This window comes from Dromiciops gliroides, chromosome 5, assembly GCF_019393635.1.
Source record: "Dromiciops gliroides isolate mDroGli1 chromosome 5, mDroGli1.pri, whole genome shotgun sequence".
NCBI classification, from domain to species: Eukaryota; Metazoa; Chordata; class Mammalia; order Microbiotheria; family Microbiotheriidae; genus Dromiciops; species Dromiciops gliroides.
In genome coordinates, this window is record NC_057865.1 from 64367715 (window position 1) to 64394470 (window position 26756).

General features: G+C 36.7%; 1 protein-coding gene across 1 annotated transcript in view; it reads left to right on the forward strand.

The window, feature by feature from the left end:
* The window catches only part of MYO3A (myosin IIIA), a 350362-nt gene that overhangs the window by 288811 nt on the left and 34795 nt on the right, over positions 1-26756 (forward strand). The window contains exons 25-30 of the mRNA XM_043967196.1: positions 2610-2815; positions 7304-7415; positions 11247-11409; positions 12637-12760; positions 15397-16327; positions 19174-19321. Of these exons, the coding sequence (XP_043823131.1) occupies positions 2610-2815; positions 7304-7415; positions 11247-11409; positions 12637-12760; positions 15397-16327; positions 19174-19321 (1684 nt within the window). The remainder of the gene's footprint in view (positions 1-2609; positions 2816-7303; positions 7416-11246; positions 11410-12636; positions 12761-15396; positions 16328-19173; positions 19322-26756) is intronic.

The window sequence follows — 26756 nt, forward strand, 5'->3', positions numbered from 1 at the left end:
TTGGCATTCAAGCACTAGGGATGCGAAGAAGGGTGAAACATCCCCTGTCTTCAAGGAACATGCATTCTAATGAGGAAGACAATAGGTAAATAACTTAGCACAAGGGGCAGCTAGATGGAATAGTGGATAGAGCACCGGCCCTGGAGTCAGGAGTACCTGAGTTCAAATCCGGCCTCAGACACTTAACACTTACTAGCTGTGTGACCCTGGGGAAGTCACTTAACCCCAATTGCCTCACCAAAAAAAAAATAATAACTTAGCATATCCGAGATACATACAGACTAGATAGAAGGTAATTTGAGAATGGAAGGCACTGGCAGCTAAAGGGAAAAGGGGCTCAAAGAATAGAAGAAATGAGGCAGCATGAGAAAGTGACCTAGAAATATGAGAAACATCTCTATGAGTTTAATCCTTGCAAGGCCCCCAAGACATCACAAGTTGTTTTGAGATTAGGAAATATCCAAATGTGTGTAATTAAAGGGATTTGCTAGAATTTCCATTCCTGGCATAGTCATTTCTGATGGCTAGATCTTTAATCTCTTCTATTTTTCTTTTTGGTGCAACATTGTACATCTTAAATCAATATTCCTATTTGGGATCCCAAAAAGCTCTCTAAAGCTGTAAGCTACAAATAAGTTGCTAATCTACATTACTGTAAGGAGTTTTTACATTGGGAGTTCCCCACTTGCGTGAAATAACATTTCTCTGGTTCAGTTAAATGACACAGTGAATAGTGTGCTAGACTGGGAGTAAGGAAAAACTGAATCCAGAACTAGCCTCAGACAAGTGTCACACTAGCTGTGTGACCTTGGGCAAGTCATTTAACCTCTTCCTGCTTCGATTTCCTATTCTATAAAAGGGAGGTAACAATAACACCTACCTACTAGGTTATTTTGAAGATAAAAATGAGATGATTATGTTCTTTGAAAACCTTCTATAGCTAGAAATGCTAACTTCTATGATTACAATTACTACTACTACTACTAACTTTCTCTGCCAAAAAAAAAAAAAGTCTGCTTAACTAACACACTGAAATAGGATAATTGTAAAATAATTTCAGATAACATTCAGTATGTTTTTGAAAACATTTTGCTAACCAAACCTCATTCTTTGAACCCTAGTTTCTTAAAAAGGCAATACATAGAGAATATGTATGAAAGCAAAGAAAAGATGGTTTGTGCCAACTTGTAGTCTAACTTTTGAAAGAGAATCCTATAAAAACTAATAGTGGAAATAAGCAAAGCACAGCCTCTAGGAATGGCAAAGTCTCCATTTGGCATGTGTTTATGCCTTTATAGATATAGATTAGCCTCTCCACATACCAGAAGAGATCCACCCAGCAATGTTTCAGGCTCTGTAATAACTACAGTCAATAGTGATCCTTACCATTCCAAGACAAGTTTTCTACTCCTGGAAGTCGCAAAATTTTGTGTTAATTTAATTATCCAGTGATCAAACACTTAATAATATAGGGTATCCTAAAAATCTTATTACATTTGCTAGCTATTAAAGCTTACAAATACACTAAAATATCTGAGATACCTTATATCTGGTATTAGAGGTAGCTAGTGGCTATTAGAGTACTGGGCCTGGACTCAGAAAGATCTCAGTCTAGTCTCAAACAATTACTAGCTGTACAACCCTGAGCAAGTCACTTAACCTATTTGCCTCAGTTTCCTCAACAATAAATTAGGGATAATAATAGCACTTAGTTCACAGGGTTGTTGTGAAGATCAGTGGCTGGCATATAATAAGTACTATATAAATTCTTGTTTCCTTCCTTTTCCCACCCCTTTTCTACTGAATAAATTCTTGATTTTTAATGCCTATGTAATTGAAAATTGTTTCTTCAACTACTTTATCAAGATGTAATAAAGTAAGGCATACAGATGGGGTTCTTTTTTTAAATTTCTCTGCCTATGTAGTATAGATTCAAATTTCATTCATTCTGACTACTCAAAATAATTTCATTCACTAGAACTTCACTAATTAACATTAATTTGTTCATTCTGGTGAACTAAACTGAAGCTTACTTTTGCATTTTCTATAATATAAACAAAATTGGCCAAGGAGCCTATAAACTCTTTAAGTGGGCAAATTGTGTATGAATATTCATTTTAAGCATGCATTAGCAAATAATATATTATAGATAATTCTTAGCTTTTCACTAAAGAGGGTCTACCACAGACATCTGCTAAGCAACATTCTCACAACGCCTAGTTACTGCATGAACCTGAAAATAACAAAATTGTATTTCCTTTTTTAAAAATAGTCTATGCTAGGTGGCACAGTGGATAGAGCACCGGCCCTGGAGTCAGGAATACCTGAGTTCAAATCCGGCCTCAGACACTTAACACTTACTAGCTGTGTGACCCTGGGCAAGTCACTTAACCCCAATTGCCTCACTTAAAAAAAATAGTCTATGACTTGTTATTCTCATTAATTTGTCTTTATCTTAATTAATAACATATGATGATACTTACTTTCTGAAAAAAAAATTATAATGAAATTTATAAATGAAAATTATAATGAAAATTATAAAAATTATAATGAAAAGAGAAAGGATTGGTTAAACTACAGTGAAAAGTACATGTCATCATGTCTTATAGTATTCCCTGATGGATTTATTATCGAAGATGGTGGTTGGTCAGCCTCACTTCGTTCGTTGCATCAAACCAAATAACGATCGCCAGGCCAGGAAATTTGATGAGGAGAAAGTTATGTTACAGTTGCGCTACACGGGAATTTTGGAAACAGCGAGGATTCGGAGACAGGGTTATTCCCATCGTATACTTTTTGCCAACTTCATAAAGCGGTATGTGGATTCTTTATAAATATTCCTATTCTATGAGTACTGATATTTTTCTTTTTAAATATATTTTATTTCATTAAATATTTTCAAATAATGTGTAAAAATTTTTCCGTCCATCCTGCCCATCCTCAATTCTTAAACAGACAAGCAGTATGATATTGATCACATTTATGCAGCCATGTAAAAATATGTCCCAATATGATACAAATAAAACACAGCAAAAAAAAAAAAAACAAGAAAATAGAGAAAGTTTTTAAAAGTATGCTTCAGGGGCAGCTAGGTGAAACAGTGGATAAAGCACTGGCCCTGGATTCAGGAGGACCTGAGTTCAATGTGTCATTTGACATTAACTAGCTGTGTGACCCTGGGCAAGTCACTTAACCCTCATTGCCCCACCAAAAAAAAAAAAAGAAAAGAAAAGAAAAGTATGCTTCAATCTATATTTAGAATTCACCCATTCTCTCTCTGAAGATGGATAGCATTTTTCATCATGAGGTCTTTGGAAATGTCTTGGATCATAATCTTGAGCAGAGTTAGGTAAGTCACAGTTGATCATCCTTCCAATATTGCTGTTACTGTGTACAATGTTCTCCAGGTTCTGCTCACTTCACTTTACATCAATACATATAAGACTTCTCAGGTTTTTCTGAAACCATCCTGCTCATCATTTCTTTTTTTTTTTTTTTTTTGGTGAGGCAATTGGAGTTAAGTGACTTGCCCAAGGTCACACAGCTAGTAAGTGTTAAGTGTCTGAGGTCGGATTTGAACTCAGGTACTCCTGACTCCAGGGCCGGTGCTCTATCCACTGCGCCACCTAGCTGCCCCTGCTCATCATTTCTTAAAGCACAATAGTATTTCATTGCAATCATATACCACAACTTGTTCAGCCATTCCCCAATTGATTGCATATACCCTCAATTTCAAATTATTTGCCACCACAAAAAGAGCTGCTAGAAATATTTTTGTATGTTTTCCTTTTTCTTTGATCTATTTGGGATACAGACCTAACAGTGGCTTTAAAAAAGTAGTAGATCAAAGGGTATGCACAGTTTTATAGTTTTTTAGACATAGTTCCAAATTGTTCTCCTGAATTGCTCGACCAGTTTTCAACTCCACCAAGAGTACACTAGTGTCCCAATTCTTCCACATCCCCTCCAACATTTGTCATTATCCTTTTCTGTTATGTTAGCTAAATTAATAAATTTGATGTGGCATCTCAGAGTTGCTTTAATTTGCATTTCTCATGATTTAGAACATTTTATATGACCATTGATAGCTTTGGTTTCTTTAGAAAATCACCTGTTCATATACTTTGACAATTTATCAATTTGAGAATGACTCATATTCTTATAAATTTGATCCAATTCTCTATATACCTGAGATGTAAGGCCTTTATCAGAGAAACTTACTGTAAATGTTCCCCTAGTTTCCTTTCTTCCAATTTTGCTTCATTAGTTTTGTTTGTGCAAAACCTTTTTTAATTTCATGCAACCAAAATAATCTATTTTACTTCCTTTGATCCTCTCTATCTCTTGTTTGGTCACAAACTCTTCTCTTATCCATAAATCTGATAGACACATTTTCCCATGCTATAGGTACTACTCTTTGTGCAAAATGCCAGCTCAAGAGAAAGCAAAGTAAGAAACAGGGGTTTTGTACCAAAGCAACTTTTATTCTCACAAATTACTCTGTGGTTTTGAAAAGAAAATCTTTAATTGACTTTTATTGCCAGAATCTGCCATCATAACATGCCCTAGTTTGGAGAATGGATAGAATTTGTTTTCCCAGTAGCTGGAATTGTCTGTATGATAAAATATAATGTATGTCATTATAGTACTTTTAAACTGATGTCACGGAAATAGAATATATCCTGGATAAAATATTCCTAATATATTGGAAATAATTTCTTATTGATTTGATTTTTTAATATTAAAGGAATTTATAGACTCATAGAACTGGAAGAGAAAATTGAGTTTATCTATTCCCCTGTTTTTATGCACCAGTAAACCAAGGCCCAGAGAGTTTAGTTGACTTTGTTTACATCAAAGTTGGGACTAGAACCCAGTTCTCTATAACTAAAATAACTGTTCTTGCCAATATAATGCACCATTCAAGTCTCATTCTTTAGACAAAGTCTCCCAGTATCCTTAAGTTTGGTGCTTTCCATCTAATACTAAACCTTATTTATATTATATATATCTTTCTCTTTGCAATGTTGTCTCCCTCATTAAACAATCATATCCTTGAAAGTAGGGACTGGTTTGGTTTTTTTCCTATGTAGCCTCAGCATTTATCACAGTACCTGGTACATAGTAGATGCTTAATAAATGTTATTTGAATGTCTCACTGTCCTGTGTTACAAAGATTTAACAGATTGTTATTACTATAAGAAGGCTGCAGATTCTAGTTTCTTCTAAGAGGCATTCTCTGTTTATAATTTTTCATATTTAAAATACATTTACCCCTATGGGAGAAATTATAGTAAATTCTAGTAAAAAAAATACTTTTAAAATTTGCATCAATTGACATGCCTTGTCCAAAGGCATTAGCAATTCAGGGGATCAGGAAAATCTTCATGTAGAAGGTGGTAGTGGTGTTGCATCTTGAAGGAAATGGATGATTCTGTGGGGAAGAGGTGAGGAAATAGTGCATTCCAGGCATGGAGGCAGCCAATACAAAGGCAAGGATATGAGACATGGAGTGGTATGTGTGAAGAATGGAGGTCATTTTGGGTAGATCACATAGCGAAGGAGTTGGAATGATCTACAATGAATCTAGAAAGTTAGGTTGGGACTAGGATGTAAAGGTCTTTGAAAACTAAACTGAAGAGGGTCAGCAGAGGTTTTGTACCTACTAGAGCCATATGAGATACATTCTACAATCTTCTGAACTGGGGATTACTCAACCAGTAGGGTGTCCCCAGTAGGGTCCAGGAGTGTGACAACTAGCTATGGGAATGGGTAAAGGCATATTAAGGAAGTAAAGCACAAGATGTATCTCAAGGATAGTGAACTGACCAGTTTGGCTATGGTGAAGGGTGGGTATAGGAGAGTAGAGAGTGGTAAGACTACAAAGATTGGCTCAAACTGGATTATAGACGATTATAAACATCCTTGAAAATCACACTAACATAGATGGTTTTAAAAATAGCTATCATTTTGTTAATATGGCAACAAAATAAACCAGCTCTGTCCACTTTTGGAAGTTGGAGCTGATGATCGCTCACTTGGCAGGTCAGAAACTCCAGTGAATTTTAAATTAATTCGAGAATATGAAATTATTGTAGAGGTGGGGGAAAACTTAGGTGGTAAATGGAATCTTTGAAGATGGAAAAACTAAGTGCCAAGGTGACCTAACCTCGGGCCATTTATTACAATAGGTCAATTGCTAAATGGTTTTGCTTTGTCTGTTATTTTAAAGCTCTCCTCCAAATTGGCAAGGAATCTAAGATGGAATATTTTGTGAAAGCCCTGTGGTGGTGATAATAGGACCAAATAACCCTCCCACGTGGGCAGTGCGTATTGTGTTAGGCTTTGACTGAGTTTCTAAATAAAATACATAAATGAGTTAGACCCTTTGGTAGGTATGTTCAAGTTAGACAATTCTGTGTTGTTGCAAAGAAATAAATTTTAAATGGCAGCTATGCTTTCTAAACTCATTTTGCATAAAAGACTAAATCTGAGTATGTCAACAATAGTAATTTCATGCAATCCCAGAATTTAAGATTTAAAAGGAACCTCAAAGGTCATCTAATCCAACCTTGATGTGACCAGGAATCCTTGAAATAACTCCTCCAACCGATGACCATTCAGCTTCCTTTTAAGACCTCAAATGATAGAGGACTGCACCACCCAGTAGAAGCCCATCTTACATTTGGATTACCCCTACCATTAGGAAGGCTTTTCCTTATGTCCAATCAAAATCTGCTTCCTTGAAATGGTTTGCCCATTTGTCTTGGAGTCCAACAAAAGGCATTTAATATCTCCTCGAAAAAGCTTGTCATTTAGTTGAAGGTAACCGCCTTGGCATTCCTGATTCCTATCTTCTCCAAGTTAAACATCCCCAGCTCTTTCCACTGATCCCCTTATAGCAAAGTCTCAAAAGTTAAGCAGTGAACTCTGGAGTAAATGGCTTCCTTTGGCTTCTTACTTTGAAACCAATTTGATTCTGGGTCATTTAATTTTGGATCACCTGAACTAGAAAAACCCCGAATCTATTCCAGAGCTGCTCTAAGGGGTTCTGCCTCAGCCCCGTGTCCTCCTTTGTCTTAAGGATGACTCAGAACAACAGTCAACATTATTAATCACCTACTGTATGTCAGGCATTGTGCTAAGTTCCGGGGATGCAACAGAGAAAGAATTTCCCAGGATTCCATGGCAACTGTCTTCCTCTCCATATCCAGTAAGCTAGTGTCCCCCTAGAACTGGAGACAAATAAGGTCTACATATAACCCCCTTTTCCTATACTAATAAAACCTATTTTTGGCTTTAGGTACTATATCCTCTGCTTCAAATCAAGTGAGGAACCTCCAGTAAACCCTGAAACCTGTGCTGCCATCTTAGAACAAGCTGGTCTTGATAACTGGGCTCTTGGAAAAACCAAAGTAATGTTTTAACATGTGTGTAGATATAGAGATATATAGACTCTCTTCACCTGAGATTTATGAAATTGTGTTTTGATAACTGTAGGACAAATGTCATGAAATTGAGAATAAGACAAATAAATGGTTCCTTTCCTATTTAATAGCAGCTCAGTCTTTTATGTTACACACTCTCAAGAAAGTACTTCTACTTTCTTTTTCTTTTTTTCTCTTTTTCCTTTTCCTTTTTTAAAGCACTTGGGGTTAAGTGACTTGCCCAGGGACAAACAACTAATAAGTGTCTGAGGCCAGATTTGAACTCAGGTCCTCTTGACTCCAGGGCCAGTGCTTTATCCACTGTGCCCTGAAAAAAGTAGAAATTTTTAAAGATGGTATTTGTTCTAAGTTGCTAGCTCAGAATCAGAAGGAATGCTCTTCCAAAGCCTTACCAAAAGAAAGATGCTGTAATGAATATGGCAATGATGCTCCTACATAAAGGCCGACTGGTTTCTTTCTTTCTACTTTGTAATTCCCCAAAGTGAGCAATTAAGAATCAATAAATGACTGTTCTGCTCAAATTGAAATGTTTAGGTCCTTTCGTAATTATTATATTCTACCCAAGATTCTGTGTTCACTGAATCCCATTCTTCTTATAATCACCAAACATATATTTCATTTGTGTGTACACACTTAACTTCTGCCTGCCTCAGTTTCCTCATTTAGAAAATGAGGATAATAATAGCACCTATCTCCCAGGGTTCTTTTGAGGATGTAGTAAGATCATAATTATGAAGTGCTTTGCAAACCTTAAAGTGCTATATAAATGCCAGCTATGAGGAAGATGGTGGTGGTGGTGATGGTGATGTTTACATTCACATATTTCTTATGTTCATAGATAAAGCACCAGATGGAACCTTAAAGGCCACCCAATTCCACTCCCTTAATTTACATATGAGGAAATTAAAGTCATGGAGGTTAAACGACATGCATAAGGTCACACAAGTAGTAAGCATCAGTTGGAGGATCTGAACCTGAATTCTCTAATTCCAGTATCTTTTCCACTATACCCTATGTGTTAGATCCTGCCAGTTAATTGTTTAATTAAATCCTTAGAGAAAAATGTAAACCTTGATAAGCAGTGTTTGAACTTTGGAATTAGAGGATTCTTAGGGAAATGATGCTTTACATTGTATCTCTCAGATAACCAGTACCTCTCCAAGGAGAGAGGGAAGGATAAAAGCCCAAGTTCTGGGGGAGCGAGCGTTAAGCTCAACATTGTGGGAACCAAACTGGAGAGCAAGGAGCATATGTGTTGGCCAACCATGGCACTCAAGACCTTAGAATTGTTGCTGTCATCTTTAGAGGGTCTCTCAAAAGTGAATGTAACAGGAAGATTTAATTGACATAAAAGACCTGGATCCAAATCTTGACTCTAACACATAGTAGTTATGGGACCATGGGCAAGACAGTGCCTGTCTTCTCAGGGCCACAGGAAACTGTCTATGCCTCTTTGGATGGATGGATTGTTGGTATGCATCAAAGAAATCAGTTTCCACATTGGGGGTTCCCCACATCATGAAATCACAAGCCTAGACTAAAGGGGGTGGGAAATATAACACTGAAACTCATATTTCAAACCAGGTCCTTCCCCTTTGCAGATTTGTGTGCAAAAATCCAATCTGATCATTGTGACTACATTTAAGCAGTATTTGACTGGAATATTTCCTATTTTCAAAGTGTTTCATATTAAGCATTTGTCAAAGAAGCTGTTTTAAGGGATGAACAGCTTATATCAAGCCATTATTAAGGAATGGGAAACCATATCAAGACAAACAGTCCACCTGGTCCTTAACCTTGTCCAAGAACGTATATAATGGATAGCAATTACATAACATGCAGAGAGACATATTTTAATAGCAATTTTCTCTTTAGTACCCCAAAAATATCCAGTATAATTCAACAAACATTGATTAAGCACCTACTGTGTGCAAGACACTGTGACAGGTGCTAGGGACACAATGAAGAAAACAAAAAAGGCTCACCCTCCTGGGCAGAAAACTGTTCTTAACTACAAATGGAGTTTTAACTCATAAAAAAGGCCAAACCCTCATGATATTTGTGTAGCATTTTCCAACTATTTGTATTTTTCCATTTCACCTTTTCTGACTCATTAAGATGGATAAAGGTATTTAACATAAGGACATTTCTAATACTGAAGAAAAAAAAATGATGACCTTTTTAAACAGATTGAATTTGAAATTGTCAGCAGCAGAGCAGACTAAATATATCAGCTTCAGAGTTACATAGAAATTAAAAGCCAGATCTAATCAAAAGGTGTAGTGCTAATTTGCTTGTCCATGGAGACAGATTCTCATGTAATAGAATTCTCATGCAAAAGTAGATTCTGGTACTTGCTACCTGTATGACCTTGAGCAACTCTGAGAGAAGTCTGTCATAAGGGTTACATGGATCTTATGTCTTGGTTGTCAGGATTGAATTATAAAAGCTGCTTTTTTGGCTACTGAAATAAAATCTCTTTACAATGAGCTATTAATAAATGTTTAACCTTTCAGTGGGGGGAAATGAAATATGCTACTTTATTCACAAAAGGTTATAAGATCTTTCGTTTCAGAAGATTCAATCCTCCAGACACCTATTTGTGGAATGGAAAACTATCTTCGTTTTGTATTTACAATTTTAAAATGCCAGTACAGGTGTGCTTAAAGTCAGGACTATGTCCAAAAAGAATGCACATCCATGACTTCCTACAAGTGGCTTTATGATGGGTCTGTGCTTCTCTTTGCTCAACTGAAAAACGAATGTCCTAATTGTCCCCAACTTGTAAATTAGGCTATGGGAAGTCATTTTATCTTATTTTCAAAATATTAACTTCAGTTAACTTTGGATTGAAAGATTTTAGACTGAAATTTTTCAAGATCTCCATGTCCTCCAGTGATACCATTGGTCCATTCCATAAAACCTATAGTCAGTAATTATCAATGAAAGGACTGATTCCCAGAAGTGGGGTATAGTGGAAAGAGAGTAGTAGATTTAGAGTCAGAGCTACTGAGTTCAAATATTGCTTTGCTGCCTATGATCCATGTAACCTCGGAGAAATCATTTTAACCTCACTGGACCTCAGTTTCATTATCTATAAGAGAAGCAGGTGGGGCAGCTAGGTGGTACAGTAGATAAAGCACCAGCCCTGGATTCAGGAGGACCTGAGTTCAAATCCAGCCTCAGACACTTGAAACTTACTGTGTGACCCGGGGCAAGTCACTTAACCCCAATTGCCTCACCAGAGAGAGAGAGAGAGAGAGAGAGAGAGAGAGAGAGAGAGAGAGAGAGAGAGAGAGAGAAAAGCAGGCAAGCTTAGGTGATCCTTAAAAAGCCCTTACAATTCTTAAAGGTCTACATCAGAATTAGCAAACTCTAGCAATAGGCCAAATCTGCATTTAACATTGTAAAAACCATGCTTAGCTCTTGAGCTGTGTAAGCTACGGGCTAGAATTGGCCCTCAGGCTATATTTTGCCCTTAGTTTATATTACACCAGAGGTGTTCTGTGGCCATGACAATTGCAAAAGCATAGCAGCCATCAGCCCAGAGCCCCCTGGTCTGTAGTTTTCCAAATCCAAAATTATAAATGATAGCATTTTAAATGGTAACATCAGAGACTCCAACATAGCAGTCTTTACAGGCAGCTTGATGAATGTTAAAATGTATGATTAATATTCAGCTATCTTTTCTGCTATTTGAAAAAGATCTTTACAGATAGGCATGGTATAGGATGAAAAACTTGACCCTTTTAGCTGCAGACATCATAATTTCTGTGTGTATTTTTTAACTCTCTTAAGGTGTTCCTTAAATATTATCATGTGGAAGAGTTGAATTTAATGAGAAAGGAAAAAGTTGACAAGATCATATTGATACAGGCCTGTGTCAGAGGATTCTTGGGTTCAAAGAGGTATAAAAAATTACAGGAGAAAAGGAAAGAGAGCGCTACTAAGATCCAGTCAGGTAAACACATCGAAAGCTCTTTGATTATTCAGTAGATAAATTAATCAACTTAGATATGGATAGACAATTGATATTGAATCAAACTGATACCGTCCACACCTCACTCATACTTTTCTACATAGTTGGACCTGATTATAGATTTTCATTATTCTGATGCATTAGGTATTCTGAGTCTAAACTAGCTTGACTTAACAGCAGTAGACCGTTTAAAATACAGGATGTTTTTTTTGCCTGCTACTTTATTGCAGTTCCTAATCACATGGACCCTGGCAATAGCTCAATGAAACATAATTTACCTATCATATAAAACAGAACCATCAAAGAAATTCACTAATTATATAGCCTCAAGCTTCACAATATTCTAAACTCAACAGACAATTTGGGTTTTGTCTGTTTCTGGAGACATTGCCTATGCTTCCACTATTTTTGACAAGTTAATTAAATGTCACCTTTCCAAAGGGCATCCTTTTTCTATTAACTGTTAAATTCCTATAACAAATGATGATTTTTTTCCTTGATTTTCATTCTTCACTAATAATTTATGTTATTATGTAGACAGAACAAAAAACTGATAGTCAAGAAATTTAGATTTCCACCTCAGTACTACCAGCTCATTGCTGTTTAACTTCCTATTACTATCTGGTACCAAATTTAAAACTCTGAGGTCTTTAGCCATAACATTCACCATAAGTAAAAAAAAACTGACCACAAATTTAAGGATTCCTTCTACCCACTTAAAATGCTTAGTGTTTTAAGGTTCTAAGAGATCACTTTTTTTGAGATCACTTTTTAAGTGCCATCTTTTGCATAAATAATTTCTGTATATCAAGAATTAACTTCAAATATTTATGGCCAAACAAGTATAAGTACTGACAAGTAAGTATTATTTTCTTTTTTTAAAATCAGTTTTACCTGTCCATATCATCATAGCCTACCAATGTTATTTTAGATTTGTGTGTGTGTGTTTGGGATACAGGATACTGTTTGCCTTTGCAATTAAGCCTCTTTGTAACTATGTACATACTAATTCTGTGTCATAACTTGATACCTAGAAAGTCTCCATTATTACTATCTGTAAACTCTTCTGCCTTTATCGGGGTCCTTAATTTCAATTTCTTCTGCTGGTGTTCAATTTTGTAACCACATAGCCAATAAAGCACAGTTAATGTTTGTTTTTCTCTAAGAAATAATAATTATTTAAATTGAATATGTTTTCATTTGCAACAGTTGCACGAGGGCATCTGGTTAGGAAACAAAGGAAAGAGATGGCTGAAAAGAGAGAAAAAGAAGTCACAACTCTCCAGATTCATGACCAGGAATTTGAAAGAAAGTTCAGCTTTGAAAGGAAAAGGTATAGTGATCCTTTCCCATTGTTGTACCTCCCTAAAATATACAAAAAGAGTCAAGATTTCCTCAGTGTGGGTAAAAGTCCCAGTCCCTCTGCACCTCCATGTGCCACCTACAGCTTCCATGAAATGAAATGACTGGGAAAAAATTCATCACCAACTTTAAGTGATGAGCTTCTCTGAACTTAGCAAATATAAGCCTGAGAGGACAGACATACAGTCTGTTGGAGGCCCATATTGGAAATCTTCCCATCTTGGTAGGATCTACCAGAGTTTGTTGGCATGAATTCAAAAAACCAGGGTCACCTTAGTGCCACAGTAAAACATCGGAGAAATTTCAATAGAGAACTTTCCATTTTGGATTTGAAAGGGCAGCTAGGTGGCATAGTGGATAAAGCACTGGCCCTGGATTCAGGAGGACCTGAGTTCAAATTTGGCCTCAGGCACTTGATACTTAACTAGCTGTGTGACCCTGGGCAAGTCACTTAACCCCCATTGCCCTGAAAAAAAAAAGAAGAAAAAAAAGGGTATCCTAGCATTTTAGATTTGAAAAATCTACTAGTGTACAAACAAACTCCTTAATTTTTTTCTACAAATATTTATTATCCATGTCATTGCATCTAATGTTGATGAGGGAGAAGCAGCATAACATAGTGGGACAAGAACTAGATACACTTGGTTTCAATTCATGCTTATGACACATACTAGTTGTAGGACCAGTTACTTATCTTCTCAGTGCTCCCTAAACAGCTCCCTGTAACTAGAAGGTGCAGGTGAGTTACCATCTGCATTGGTGGAAAGGGCTTCAACACTGGGAGCATTGACATCAGTGAAACCACAAATCTGTTCTTCACCCTCCTACTAACTCCTCCCCACTCCCAGCCAAGTTACTGAAAATCAATTTGCTTCAGGGAGCCATTTCTGTCTTTGTGGCTATTTATTTGTATTGCCTTTGGAGAGGAGGGGATCACAAGATGAGAGGTATAAAAATGAAAGAACCTCAGAAGCCATCTAATCCAACCCTTCTGCCCTCCCATTTTACAGATTAGAAAATGGAAGCCCTGGGGAATTAAGGGATTTGCCCAAGGTCATGTGGACAGTAAGTATCAGAGACAGAATTTGAACCCAATTCCTCTGACTCCAGAGTCAGCACTCTTTCCTCTGTACCATGTTGCCTTGCTGACCCTAGTCTCATGGGTCCATCCTAGATTGTTATGATCTTTTAATGCCACATTGATGATATTTTTCAGGAAGTCATGGGCAAATATAACTATCAGTTATTTTGGAATTATCCAAACTGTTGGCAAAACATGATAGGAATTATAAATGTTCCTTGGTTCCTGTCTGATTCTGGGACTACAGATTGATGAGGCAGTATGGTATAATGTGAGCATGCTGGCCTTACAGAGAACCTAGATTTGAATCTTTCTCCTCCATCTGTGTGACCTTGGGCAAATGAGACATCAGTTTTTGTGAGGTGCTATTCTAGGTGCTGAACCCTTTCATGGTTATCCCTCCAAAGTCTTGCTTGTGAGCACTCCTGGTAGAAGAAAGTAAATCTTCTTCAAGCTGGAAAAATAATCAACATAAAGAAAGTGAGGACAGTGAAAAATGTTTGATGACTACATTGAATAGGAATATCTGGGACTTACATTATTGTTCCTACATTTTCTAAAATGTTCTGATGCTCAGTAGACTCTAAGTGCATTGACAGGACAGCTAGACAACTTTGTGGGAATGAAGGGTTTATACAGTCTACTTTTTTGGTCATATCTATAAACATATTGCTTTATATCTCTTTTTATAGACATTTCCTTTTCTAAGGAAACATATTAAAGGAAATGACCTGGAACTAGTATACTTCAATAAAATACAAATGTGTGCTAGCATTCAAAAAGGGATTAACTTTCCAATGTACCTGTCAATTGATTTGACACTTTGGTTTTCTTTTAAAAAGTGACATTTACTTAGGACTTTAGATTTACAGAGCACTTTACATATATTGTTTATTCCTCACAACAGCTCAGAGAGGTATATACTACAACTATTATTGTCTCAATTACACATATGAGGAGACAGGTCTATCAAAGTTAAGTAGCCTACCTATGGTCACCCTATTAGTAAGTACACTGGTGGAATTTAAATATAATTCTCTCTGTTGACTCCAAATCCAAAATCCTTTCTATTTACTCTACTACCTCCTTATGCCATCTTGAAAACAAGCATTCGGAGAAATATTTGGCTAATGTAACTTCCTGGTTTTTTGCTCTGGAGAAGTTAGGTGGTACAGAGGATAGAGTGCCAGGCCTAGAATCAGGAAAGCCTGAGTTCAAATGCATCTTCAGACATTTACTACCTGTGTGACCCTGAGCAAGTCACTTAACATCTTTGTGCCTCAGTTTCCTCATCTATAAAATGGGATTCATAATAGCACCTATATGTCAGGATTTTCACAAAGATCAAATGAGATCATATTTGTAATGTGTTTGGCACATACTAGATACTTAAGAAGTGCTTATTCCTTTCCATTATCTTCCCTTTTCTGGCTAATAAAATACTTATTAAATACCTAAGATATTGCCATGTAAAGTTGAATAATTATTTATCATGTGAATACTCAAATGTAATGTAATTTATACAGGGACTTCCTTGTGGAGAAAGAATACTCTAAAAATGTGGTTCCTGCTAATGATACATTCAATCAATCTTATAAAGGAAGTGTATCGGTTATGAAAGCATCTAGTTTTAAGGCTAAAGAGGAGGACATCAATGGCATTCGAAATAACTACAGAGAACATCAAATAAACCATATACGTGGGAAAGAACTTCAGCAAGAATTGGCTCCAATGGAAGGCTTGAACCCAAAAGTAAGCCTGGAACCATTTGGTAGAAAGGAGTGGGAAGATGTAACTAAGATAGAGACCACCGAGAAAGATACTGTTGTGATGCAGAGGAACCACCAGGGCTACAATGAAGAAAATAATTTTGAGGAACTAAAAATAGCATATTCTGATGGGAAAAGCATGTCAGAAAAGCCAAACTATATGGGATATCAATTCCAAGAGCGTGGCGCCCGCCAGGGTTCATTTAAAAAACCATTGGAAGCTAGTCTCAGTTTAAGGTATCAAAGTGAAGATAGTAAAAAGAAAGAAAGAAGATCATCTTCCTTTATCCAGAATCATTCAAAGCATGGCCAGGAGAAAAGCCATCTGAAACATGAAGGAATAATTCCCAGAGGTAGGAAGGCAGAAATAAAACAAGAGTCTGTCAAAGAGAAAGAAAAACAAGTTGAGCAGAAGAGACAAGACTTGGAAGAAGATAAAGCCGCAGTGTTCATTCAGAACAAATATCGAGGGTATAGAAGGAGACAACAGTTAAGGGATGGAAAGCCCCCTTCTGTTAAAAGCCAAGAGCTTGCCTCAGAAAAAACAGAAATAGGAAGACACACTTGCAATGTATATTCCTATTCAATGAACCAGAGGGGAAGTTTTAATGTCAAGGCCAAGGATGAGAAGGATTTAAAGGCAATTTCAGAGAAAGAAGCCTATGACTTGGCTATTTTTTCAAAGCAGGTAGGTTGGTAGTTTTATTTATTTCCCAGAAATAAATCATTAAAATTATCAATAAAATAATTAATTATATTAAAGAAACAGCATTAATGGGGATAATTGGGATGCTGGTGTTAGCCACCATTTATAGAGATTGTTAAGATTTACACAACAATTTACTTATATTTTCTCATTCCAGTTTTACAAAACAAGCAGATAGGGGGTTATGTACTACAAGTATTTTTAATCCTATTTTAAAGATGAGGAAATTGAGGCTAAGAGGGATTGAGTAATTTGTCCAAGTTTACTCTTCAATTTAGCTATGTGACCTTTAAAAAAAGAGGCCAAAGAGGCAGCTAGATGGTGCAGTGGATAAAGCACTGGCCCTGGATTCAGGAGGACCTGAGTTCAAATCCAGCCTCAGACACTTGACACTTACTAGCTCTGTGACCCTAGGCAAGTCACTTTACCCTCATTGCCCTGAAAAAATAAAAGAAGGGGAAAAAAGAGGCCAAATAGTTAAATATGAGACTAAACATGTTCAAATGAATATCTACTTTGTAATCCAATTAACAATTATTCAGGGTCAATATTTAGGTTGCTACATAGTAACAACATTAATGTTTTATTCACAATGACATATAGAATGCTGATCTCTGACAGCATATAAATTGTTTTCATATTTTGGAATTATTGTTAGGAATCTTGTGTTATAACTAAGAAAATCCCTAAGACTTTGATTTCGAGTTAAGAGACCTTAATGACTCTATTATGTGACTTCATAATATACTTAAAGTGATTTAAGATGACATTTTAACAAGAAAAAAGTTAGACTGCTGTCATCCTGTGATGATAGTCAAAGTTCAAACTTAGTTGTGTTGAGACAGTGAGGAGACTCTAGAGAAAACTCCATTCATTGAAGAGATGACAAATCACCTAGGAGAAATACTTCATCTGAATATTTGTGAGGGAGCATTGCTAAGGGATCTAATAGACACACATTTGTAAGTCAGCAGAATATAGTGACAGATAGATAGATAGATAGATGAATGAATAAATGGATGGATGGATGGATGGATTGGATGGAGGGATGGATGGATGGATGGATGGATGGATGGATGGATGGATGGATGGATGGATGGATGAAAGGATGAATGAATGAACAAGTGAATAAGCTACTTCTAAGAGGCCAAAGACCCAAGTTTTAGTCCCAGCTCTGCTGTGAACTAGCTGGATGATCTTGAGCAAATTAGTTACCTACTTTAGCTTTGGTTTCCTCATTCCTTATTTCTTCTCCTTCTTTTCCTTCTTCAGTTTGATTTTGGCACATGGAACCTCCAGATATAAGAGTCTTGGTTCCAATGGGGTAACAGAGGGAAGGGTAGTACCAAAGAAAAGGATCATGATCCTAAGTGAAAAGGAAAATTAAATTCATTCTTATGATGTACAATCATTGGAGACAGTGAGTATAGCATATGTCATAGTGATTTTGAGCAGTGAATGATCCTCATAACCGTTTCTTATCCTTGGCCAGGATGCATGTTATGAGAAAGAACATAATGCTTAGCTCTCTGAGGTCATCCTCAAAGGTTAAAGGGGTATCCTGAATATCTACAATATTTCTCACATAGATCTATCCTCCATGAAATTATTGAAGTTTTTTCTTGAACCCATTTTGGGATTAAAGCTATATCATCTAGGGGCAGCTAGGTGGTGCAGTGGATAAAGCGTTGGCCTTGGATTCAGGAGGACCTGAGTTCAAATCCAGCCTCAGACACTTGACACAACTAGCTGTGTGCTGGGCAAGTCACTTAACCCCCATTGCCCTGCACAAAAAAAAAAAAAAGCTATATCATCTATTTGGGGAACTAGTTACAATATACTTACTACCCACTATGTAAATAAGAGCTAAATTACATTTTAAATATCCCTGAATTTCCTTCTTCTAGAAGTCAGAAATGTAAAGCCTAAACTCTGAACCTTGGTTTCAAAGGAGTAACTGAGAATTCATGGCCAGAAAACTAGATTTAAAGAGACATCCTCAGGCAACTAGTAACTGAAGATAGCAGAAGAGCTCTCAAAAAAAGAGTCAAAGTAGAAGAAGAGAGCTGCTGGCTCAAAAGTAAGCCTAGGAAGACAGACTTGATGACACAGGGAAGAGAAGGGCAGAAGAGAATGGACAGTAGGGCCATGGTTAAGAGTGCCAAAAAAGGGAAAAAAGTGGTCAGCAGTGTCACAGACAGAAGATCAGATCAACAAGACAACAGAAATGGGAACAAAAAAAAGACCTTTAGATTTGGGGGGGGGGCAGCTAGGTGGCACAGTGGATAAAGCACCAGCCCTAGATTCAGGAGGACCTGAGTTCAAATCCGGCCTAAGACACTTGACACTTACTAGCTGTGTGACTCTGAGCAAGTCATTTAACCCTCATTGCCCCGCAAAAAAAAAAAAATAGCCAGGAATTCAATTCAATTTATTAAGCACTTATTAAACAGAGACCCTATGACAGGCACTGGGCTAGGTGCTAAAGATACAAAAACAAAATAGTCCCTGCTCTCAAGGAGCTTACATTCTCACTTAGCAAGTTTAAGTTGAAGGGTGAGGCTGGAAGAAAGATTTCAGGAAATCCCAGAAATAGGAATGAGAAAATAACATTGAATATAGATATCCACAAAAGGAAGACAGGAGATGAAGTCATGATAATTTTGTTATTAAAGTCATAGCATACAAAAAAACAGAGGAGAAACCTAGAGACAGAGATGAGTGCATCAGGAAGGAAGTTGGTGAGCTACTTATCAAAGCACTACTAGGCACATGGAATGCTGATTCTTTCTATCTTGATATAACCTGGAACATGACTTTCTTTTTAGATATCAAGGTTATCAGAAGACTATTTCATTCTGCAGAAAAAACTGAATGAAATTATTTTGTTGCACCACCTGAAGCCTGTTTACCTTCATGTTCATCCACCAATCAAGCCAATTAATAGACGAGTTCCTTCTCATCACTGTATGGCAGGTAAAATTCTGTAGTCGGGGCTAGAGTTTAGAGAGAGTAGGGCAACCAATGTGCCAGTTGTTTGGGAAGGGGGCCTTATTTTTTAACCACTTCTTTTGAACAAGAAACTGCTTTACAGTATTCTACACAGCTCTTCTCACCTGTATTTCTTTATTTATTCTTCTCCTTTTCCTTAATTGGTTTGATTCGAGCACAAGGCACTTTCAGTTAGGAGAATCTTAGTGTGGTTTGGTGAACAGAGAGAAGGACAGGACTAAGGGGAAGGGTTGTTCATTCCAGTTTCTTTTTCAAGCCTCAAACCCTAAGCTTTACACCTCCCAATGTATCACACAAGCAGCATGTTACGTGAGTGCAAAATGGACTTTTAACGTAATGGGAATACCAAACCAAGAGAAGCAACATGCCTTCTGTAGTTATGGAAATGGAATAGAAGTCAGGAAGGCTTGGGCTTTAATCCTGTCTCAGACACTTATTATTTTTTTACCCTATAAAAAAGATGGATTATTTGCTATGTCTAATTATTTTTTTTGTGGGGTCATGGGGGTTAAGTGACTTGCCCAGGGTCACACAGCTAGTAAGTGTCAAGTGTCTGAAGCCAGATTTGAACTCAAGTACTCCTGAATCCAGGGCCCGTGCTTTATCCACTGTGCCACCTAGCTGCCCCTACCTTTAATTATTTGTTACCAACAAGATTCATGTGTCAAAATGTTTGGACAAAAACAAAGCACTATGCTTCATGCTAATGGTGTGAATAATAATAGTAGGACATTTAGATTATGTTTCATGATTTTCAAAACACTTTAGCTATCTTGTGCAATTTGATCCTCACAGCAACCCTATGAGGTAGGTGCTCTTGTTATCCCCATTAATTACAGATGAGAAAACTGAGACTGAGATGTTAGGTGACTTGTCCAGGGTCACATGACTAGTAAATATTTGAAGTTGATTTTGAACTCAGGTCTTTAGGAGTTCAAGTTCAGAGCCCTAACCATCACACCATCTAGCTGCCAAACAAAGAGCTTACTTTCTTTTTTTTTTTTTTTTTTGGTGAGGCAATTGGGGTTAAGTGACTTTCCCAGGGTCACACAGCTAGTAAGTGTTAAGTGTCTGATATCAGATTTGAACTCAGGTCCTCCTGACTCCAGGGCTGGTGCTCTATCCACTGCACCACCTAGCTGCCCCAGGAGCTTACTTTCTAATAGAAATAATCAGGTTTTGTCAAGTTAATTGTTTGACAAACATCAGCCTAAATGGAATAAGGTGAAATATAACGTGGACAAATGAAAACTCTTCCTCAGGTTCTAATGAAAGGTATAGCTATAGAACAATTCATGTGGAAAAGATCTGGAAGTTTTAGTAGACCACAAGCTCATTACGAGTTCAGGAGTAAGATAAGACACCCAAGAAAGTCAATACAGACTTAGCACCAAGAAAGAGAAAGCACAAAAGAATAAGGAGGTAATTCCTTTACCTTGGACAGGACACCTCTGAAGTATGGTCTTCAGTTCTGACACCACACTGTAGGAAAGCATTGTTAAAAAAAAAAAAAAAACCACAAGAGCTTACAGGGTGTGACTTGGATGGTAAAGGGTGAGATGAGGATTGGATGAAGGAAGTGGGAATAATTAGCCTGAAAAAAGAGAAGACTTGGCAGAAACTTGATAACTACTTTCAAGTAGCTTAAGAACTATTACCTGGAAGAAGTGTTCTTTTTTACCCACAGGGCATAGGAGCAGTAGTCCACAAGTCATCAAGCATTTCTTAAGCACCCACTATAAACCAGGCACTGTGTTAAGTGCTAGGAATGCAAAGAAAAGCCAAAAAAAGTCCCTCTTACCAACTATTTCACAATCTAATGAGCAACACAATAGGTAAAGAACAATGCACAAACAAGATATATATACAGGATAAATAATGGAGATACTCTGCGAGAAAGCACTGAGATTAAGGAGGACTGGCAAAGGCTGCCAGCAGAAGGTGGGACTAGTAGGAATGATAGGCAGAGGTAACAAAGAGGAGAATTAAGGCTTGATTTCAAGAAAAACCTCCTGACAAATAGAGCTGTCTGAAAAGGGAATGGCATGCCTCATAGCGGAGGTCGACAAATACAAACTGGATGCTTGTTTGTTGGTTATGTAGAAAAAGGAATTCTTTTCTGGGTATGAGTTGGACTGATGGTCATGGGGGTGCTCTCCAACTATATGGTGTTCTATAATTCTCTGATTCTCTTAGCCACGGGGGCAAGAATGGCTCCCCCTGGTGACTACCAGTCATCAAAAAGCAAAGCCTATGACTTCACAAGATATGGCCACCTTTGGTGAGCTACAGCTGGTACCTGTACAAGACTGTGTACCTCCAAACTGCAATTTGCTTGCAGGTAACCCTATCATTTATAAATTATAAATGTTTCATTCCTGAGGTAAATCTTCAAGCACTCAAGGTGAATAAAAATGCACAAATCAGTACACTTTAAAAAACACACAGTTATATAGATATGTGCACAACCATAGAAAACTTCATCAGCTCAGTATAGATCTAAGGAAAATCGATATTATCAATGCTTTTAATTCAATAGGCTTCAGGTTTCCTGGAGTGAAGCATGACCTTATGTATGAGAAATCTTTCTTCCTCAATCACTTGTTTAATATGTGTAAGTTTGTTCAATACAAAATCAAATCATCTGTAATATAAACAGAGAAAGCTTTCTACCAATTATGAAGCAGAGTATTAAAGCAATAGCAATCCATAAACTACTTATTTTTCTGTTTGCTTTGATGTTGGCATCAAATCCAAACTGGTAAGAGTTAAGTGCTTCTGCATCAAAGCTAAGAACAAAGCCATTTTCCATTTATGTAATGGCAAATGCTCTTCTGATTCTAAGTGCACAGAAGACTTCACCTGCATTACATTATTTGTCCTCGGATAAGGTACAAAGGACTCCTTTTACTTGTTGTTGTCCCTTCTTAATTAGAGTACGCCTGGCAATATGTCATGACCACTATATAAGGAAAAGAAAAGGCTTAATTGTAAGGGAAATGAGCCTTTAGGTAAACAGTTCATAGCGTATGTTCCTAGCTTCCCTTCCTGATTAAACAACTACCGAAAGGAATAATTTTTCCCTAACAGGCAGTGGTTAACTAAGCAGCTAGGTGGCACAGTGGATAGAACACTGGGCTTGGAATTAGGAAGACTCGTCTTCATGAGTTCAAATCTAGCCTCAGATACTTGCTAGCTGTATGACCCTGCATAAGTCAACTCACCCTGTTTGCCTCAGTTTCCTCACCTGTAAAATAAACTGGAGAAGGAAATTGCAAATCACTCCAGTGCCTTTGCCAAGAAAACCCAAAAATGGGGTCACAGAGAGTTTGACATGACTGAAACAACTGAACAACAACTAAGAACTCTATCATATTGCAATGAAGCACTTGCTTAGCATAACATTGAGGAATTAAATACTTCACCAAGACAGCCAGTGTCCTTTGATTCATTTTTTTTCATACATTTAAAACTGTTAAAGGATCTTTTACAAATTATTAAAATCTATAACATTATTTTTGTCCTTTTCCAATAAGGAAAAAAATTCTGAATAATAATAATAATAGCTAACATTTGTATAGCACTTTACAAATTCTTTACATATCTTACTCGATCCTCACAATAACCTTGTAAGATAGATATTATTATCCCCATTTTATGTATGAGAAAACTGAGTCTGAGAAGTTATGTGACTTGCCTAGGGCCATGCAAATAACAACAGTAATAATAATAATAATAATAATATTTAAATAGTGCTTTAAGGTTTGCAAGGTATTTTTTCCATACATTAGCTTATTTTATCCTCACAACAATCCTGTGGAGCCGGTGCTATTATTTTCCTAATTCTATAGATGAGGAAACTGAGACTGAGAGATATCAAGTGACTTATCGAGGGTCACGCAGCTGGGTGATCATCTCAGATAGGATTTAAACTCAGGTTTTCCTGATCTGAAGTCTGGTTCTAATCACAGTAACAGCTAGCTGTCTTATAAAAGCCAATAAGTATTGATAATCTGTTTCTCTTTAGCTTGTATTCTAAGATGATATTCAATTTGCATGTTAGTCTATATTTTAATAATAATTGTGAAGATTTTCTGAACCTAGACTTGTTAGATATGTATGTGTCATTTTACAATCATAATGCAAGCATCTCAAAATGTATTTTACATGCTGGACAGGAAGCCTTGTCTACATTCATCCAGGCTTAGACTAACATTCTTCATCTGACATCTTAAAAGATATTGGATTTTATATTTTTAGGGGGAAATTTGTCATTAGCAGCAGAAAGCAAAGAAATTGGAGGAAAAATAATGTTGCTTTGCACCCAATGTGCATTTGAAAGATTATTACTCTTTCAAGTCAGTCTGCCCTCAGGAATCATTAAGCATTCTGTACCTCTTCTCCTGGATAAAGAATCACACTTGTGGCCCCCAAAAGTTCCTCTACAGCTCCAAGTAGAAAGGTGGCAGAGCAAGAAAAATAATTATTTTTCTAATTGCCAGAATCCAACTGGAAGCCAGGTCTCACTCTTTATATTTTCAATTCATCTTCATCTTCATCATCACCATTAAAAAACATTCATCATCAGGGCAGCTAGGTGGCACAGTGGATAAAGCACTGGCCTTGGATTCAGGAGGACCTGAGTTCAAATATGACCTCAGACACTTGACATGTACTAACTGTGTGACCTTGAGCAAGTCACTTAACCCTAATTGCCCAGAAAAAAAAAAAAACATTCATCATGTACCTTTCTGTACAGGGTGCTATTCAAATTGAGATAACAGTCTCAGCTTTTAAAGAATTTATCATTACAAATAAGCAATGCTGACGTGGTCAGAAATAAAGTTACTTAATAAATGGCTATTGATTGATTGATTGATTGATTCTCTGTGTACATGAAATCAAAACAATTGGATGACTTGGTAATTTCTGTCAAGTAATTCACTGTTTATATTTTTAAATGTAGTTAAAACAATCCATTGTTTAGAGGGCGGCTGGGTCGCACAGTGGATAAAGCACTGGCCCTGGATTCAGGAGGACCTGAATTCAAATCCAGCCTCAGACACTTGACACTTACTAGCTGTGTGACTCTGGGCAAGTCACTTAACCCTCATTGCCCCACAAAAAAAAAACCAAAAACATAAAAACAACAACAAAAACTCCATTGTTTGACTGGATTTGCCAATAGTTTAATTGAATTCAAGAATAAATGCAGTACAAATGTCTTCTAGACACACAGCCTCTCACTTCTGAACATATATATGCATATATATGACACAATTATGCATTTTGAAAATAAGCACAATATTAACATTGCAGGGTATAACCTAAGTGATAAGTGTATAAACAGTTTAATGGAATTTGTAGAAGTTTATGTTTTGGATAGATGCCAAAGGCACTTTGTTCTTTTTATTTCTGGCTGGTCTTTTGGAGGAAGGAGGAGTCTGTTATCTTTTGTTTATGAAGATACCTTTGATTTACCAAGAAGTATATCATTTAAGAAGCTAGAAGACTAGAGAAATTATCTGTCAAATACAGAGTGCTTCTCATTGTGTTGCCCAACTATTGCAAGGTCAACTATAACAAGAAATTGTATTGCACCTTACTTTTCACAGAATTTAACTGGTAAATTGCCTTTTAATCACTCTGAACTAAGTATCTGATTCATATATTACCAGTATCCTTACCTTTTTCTCCTCTTCTCTTTTGTTACTTCACTTTTGAGAATGGATGATGGGAAAAGAAAGATTATGAAATTTAATTCAGAAGAATGTTGCTTTTTGTTCCTGATAGAGGATTTAGTATAAGAAAATACTGAAATTATTAGCCAAAATTTAGCACTTAAGTGATTTCAACAAATATTCAACAAATTGACAATTAAGTGATATCAACAAATATTTGTTGAGTATTTTCTGTTGTGGATTCTACTACCCCTGTAGTTTCTCACCACCTTAATTGAGACATAGCTACAATTAAGTTCCATGTTGACTGAAATGATTTGTATTTCATTGTAATCTATTAAGATGCCTGCATTTCACTTTGAAAGCATCACTGCCACATAAAGCTATTGTTTTCAGTTATAATGGTTATTTATCCAATTTTCCCCATTTCCCATGTGGTTTACCTACTCATATAAGATGTGAGCACTGGAAATAGGAGTTAATAGAGCACTGGCCCTGAAGTTGAGAGGACCTGAATTCAAATCTCACTTCAGACACTTTGTTGTGTAACCCTGGGCAAGTCACTTAACCCCAAAATTGCCTTAAACATCCAGGACAACCTCCAGTCGTGCTGATACATATATTGCCTCTGAACCCAGATGGCTCTGGAGGAGAGAATGAGGTTTGTGACCTTGCATAGTCCTCCCTCATTTAAATCCAGTTCACTTCAAGTTATAACATCACTCTGATGTCATAGTCCTCTTCAAGAATGAAGGAAAATGGGGCAGCTAGGTGGTGCAGTGGATAAAGCACCGGCCTTGGATTCAGAAGGACCTGAGTTCAAATTTGGCCTCAGACACTTAACACTTGCTAGCTGTGTGACCCTAGGCAAGTCACTTAACCTCCATTGCCCTGCAAAAAAAAAAAGAAAAGAAAAGAAAAAGAAAAAAAAAAGAATGAAGGAAAACAATCTCTCCCTTTAGATTGCTAGAACCTTGAGAACAGAGATTGTTTTGCTTTTCTATTTGTATCTCCAACATGTAACATAGTGCTTTGCAAACAATATTTAATAAATGCTTTGTTTTTCCATTCATTCATTCTCAGCAAGAAAAAACAGGATTAGAATCTATTCACATTCATAAATCTTCATCACTTTGCCAAAATTATTTTTCAGATCTCTAATGCTTTAGGAAGATGAGATATAGCCTTATAATAGGATTGATTCACAGTTTTGGGCAGTTAGATTATTTATCAATTACATTTGACCTATTGATGGAAATCACAAAATAAACTTATGACAGAAGCATTTTGTAGCACTATCAAATTGGAGAATCAAAGTTTCCAACACAATATGATCAGTTTTTAAAAAAATACTACAGAGCTCCCTTAAAACATAGGATTATATCTGAAGATCTAGAAAGCTGATTTTTACAGCTCATTTTACAGATGAGGAAACTGAAACTGAGAGAGGTCAAGTGATTGCTCGTGGTTACACAGCTTAGTAAGTTTTGGAGGTAGAATTTGAGCCTTGCTCTTGCTAACACAAAGCTTAGCACCATTTGCCTGCATCATTAGAACTCATTAGTGAATCATTAATACATAGACTCAGATTTGATTTGGGTTATATCACATCACCAAGCTTAGAGTAAGAAACCCGAGTAATGAGCCTGCAGCACAAGTTTTAACCTCTTTTTTCATCCAGACATCATTTAAAGGTTACATCACTTTTACAGTAGTAT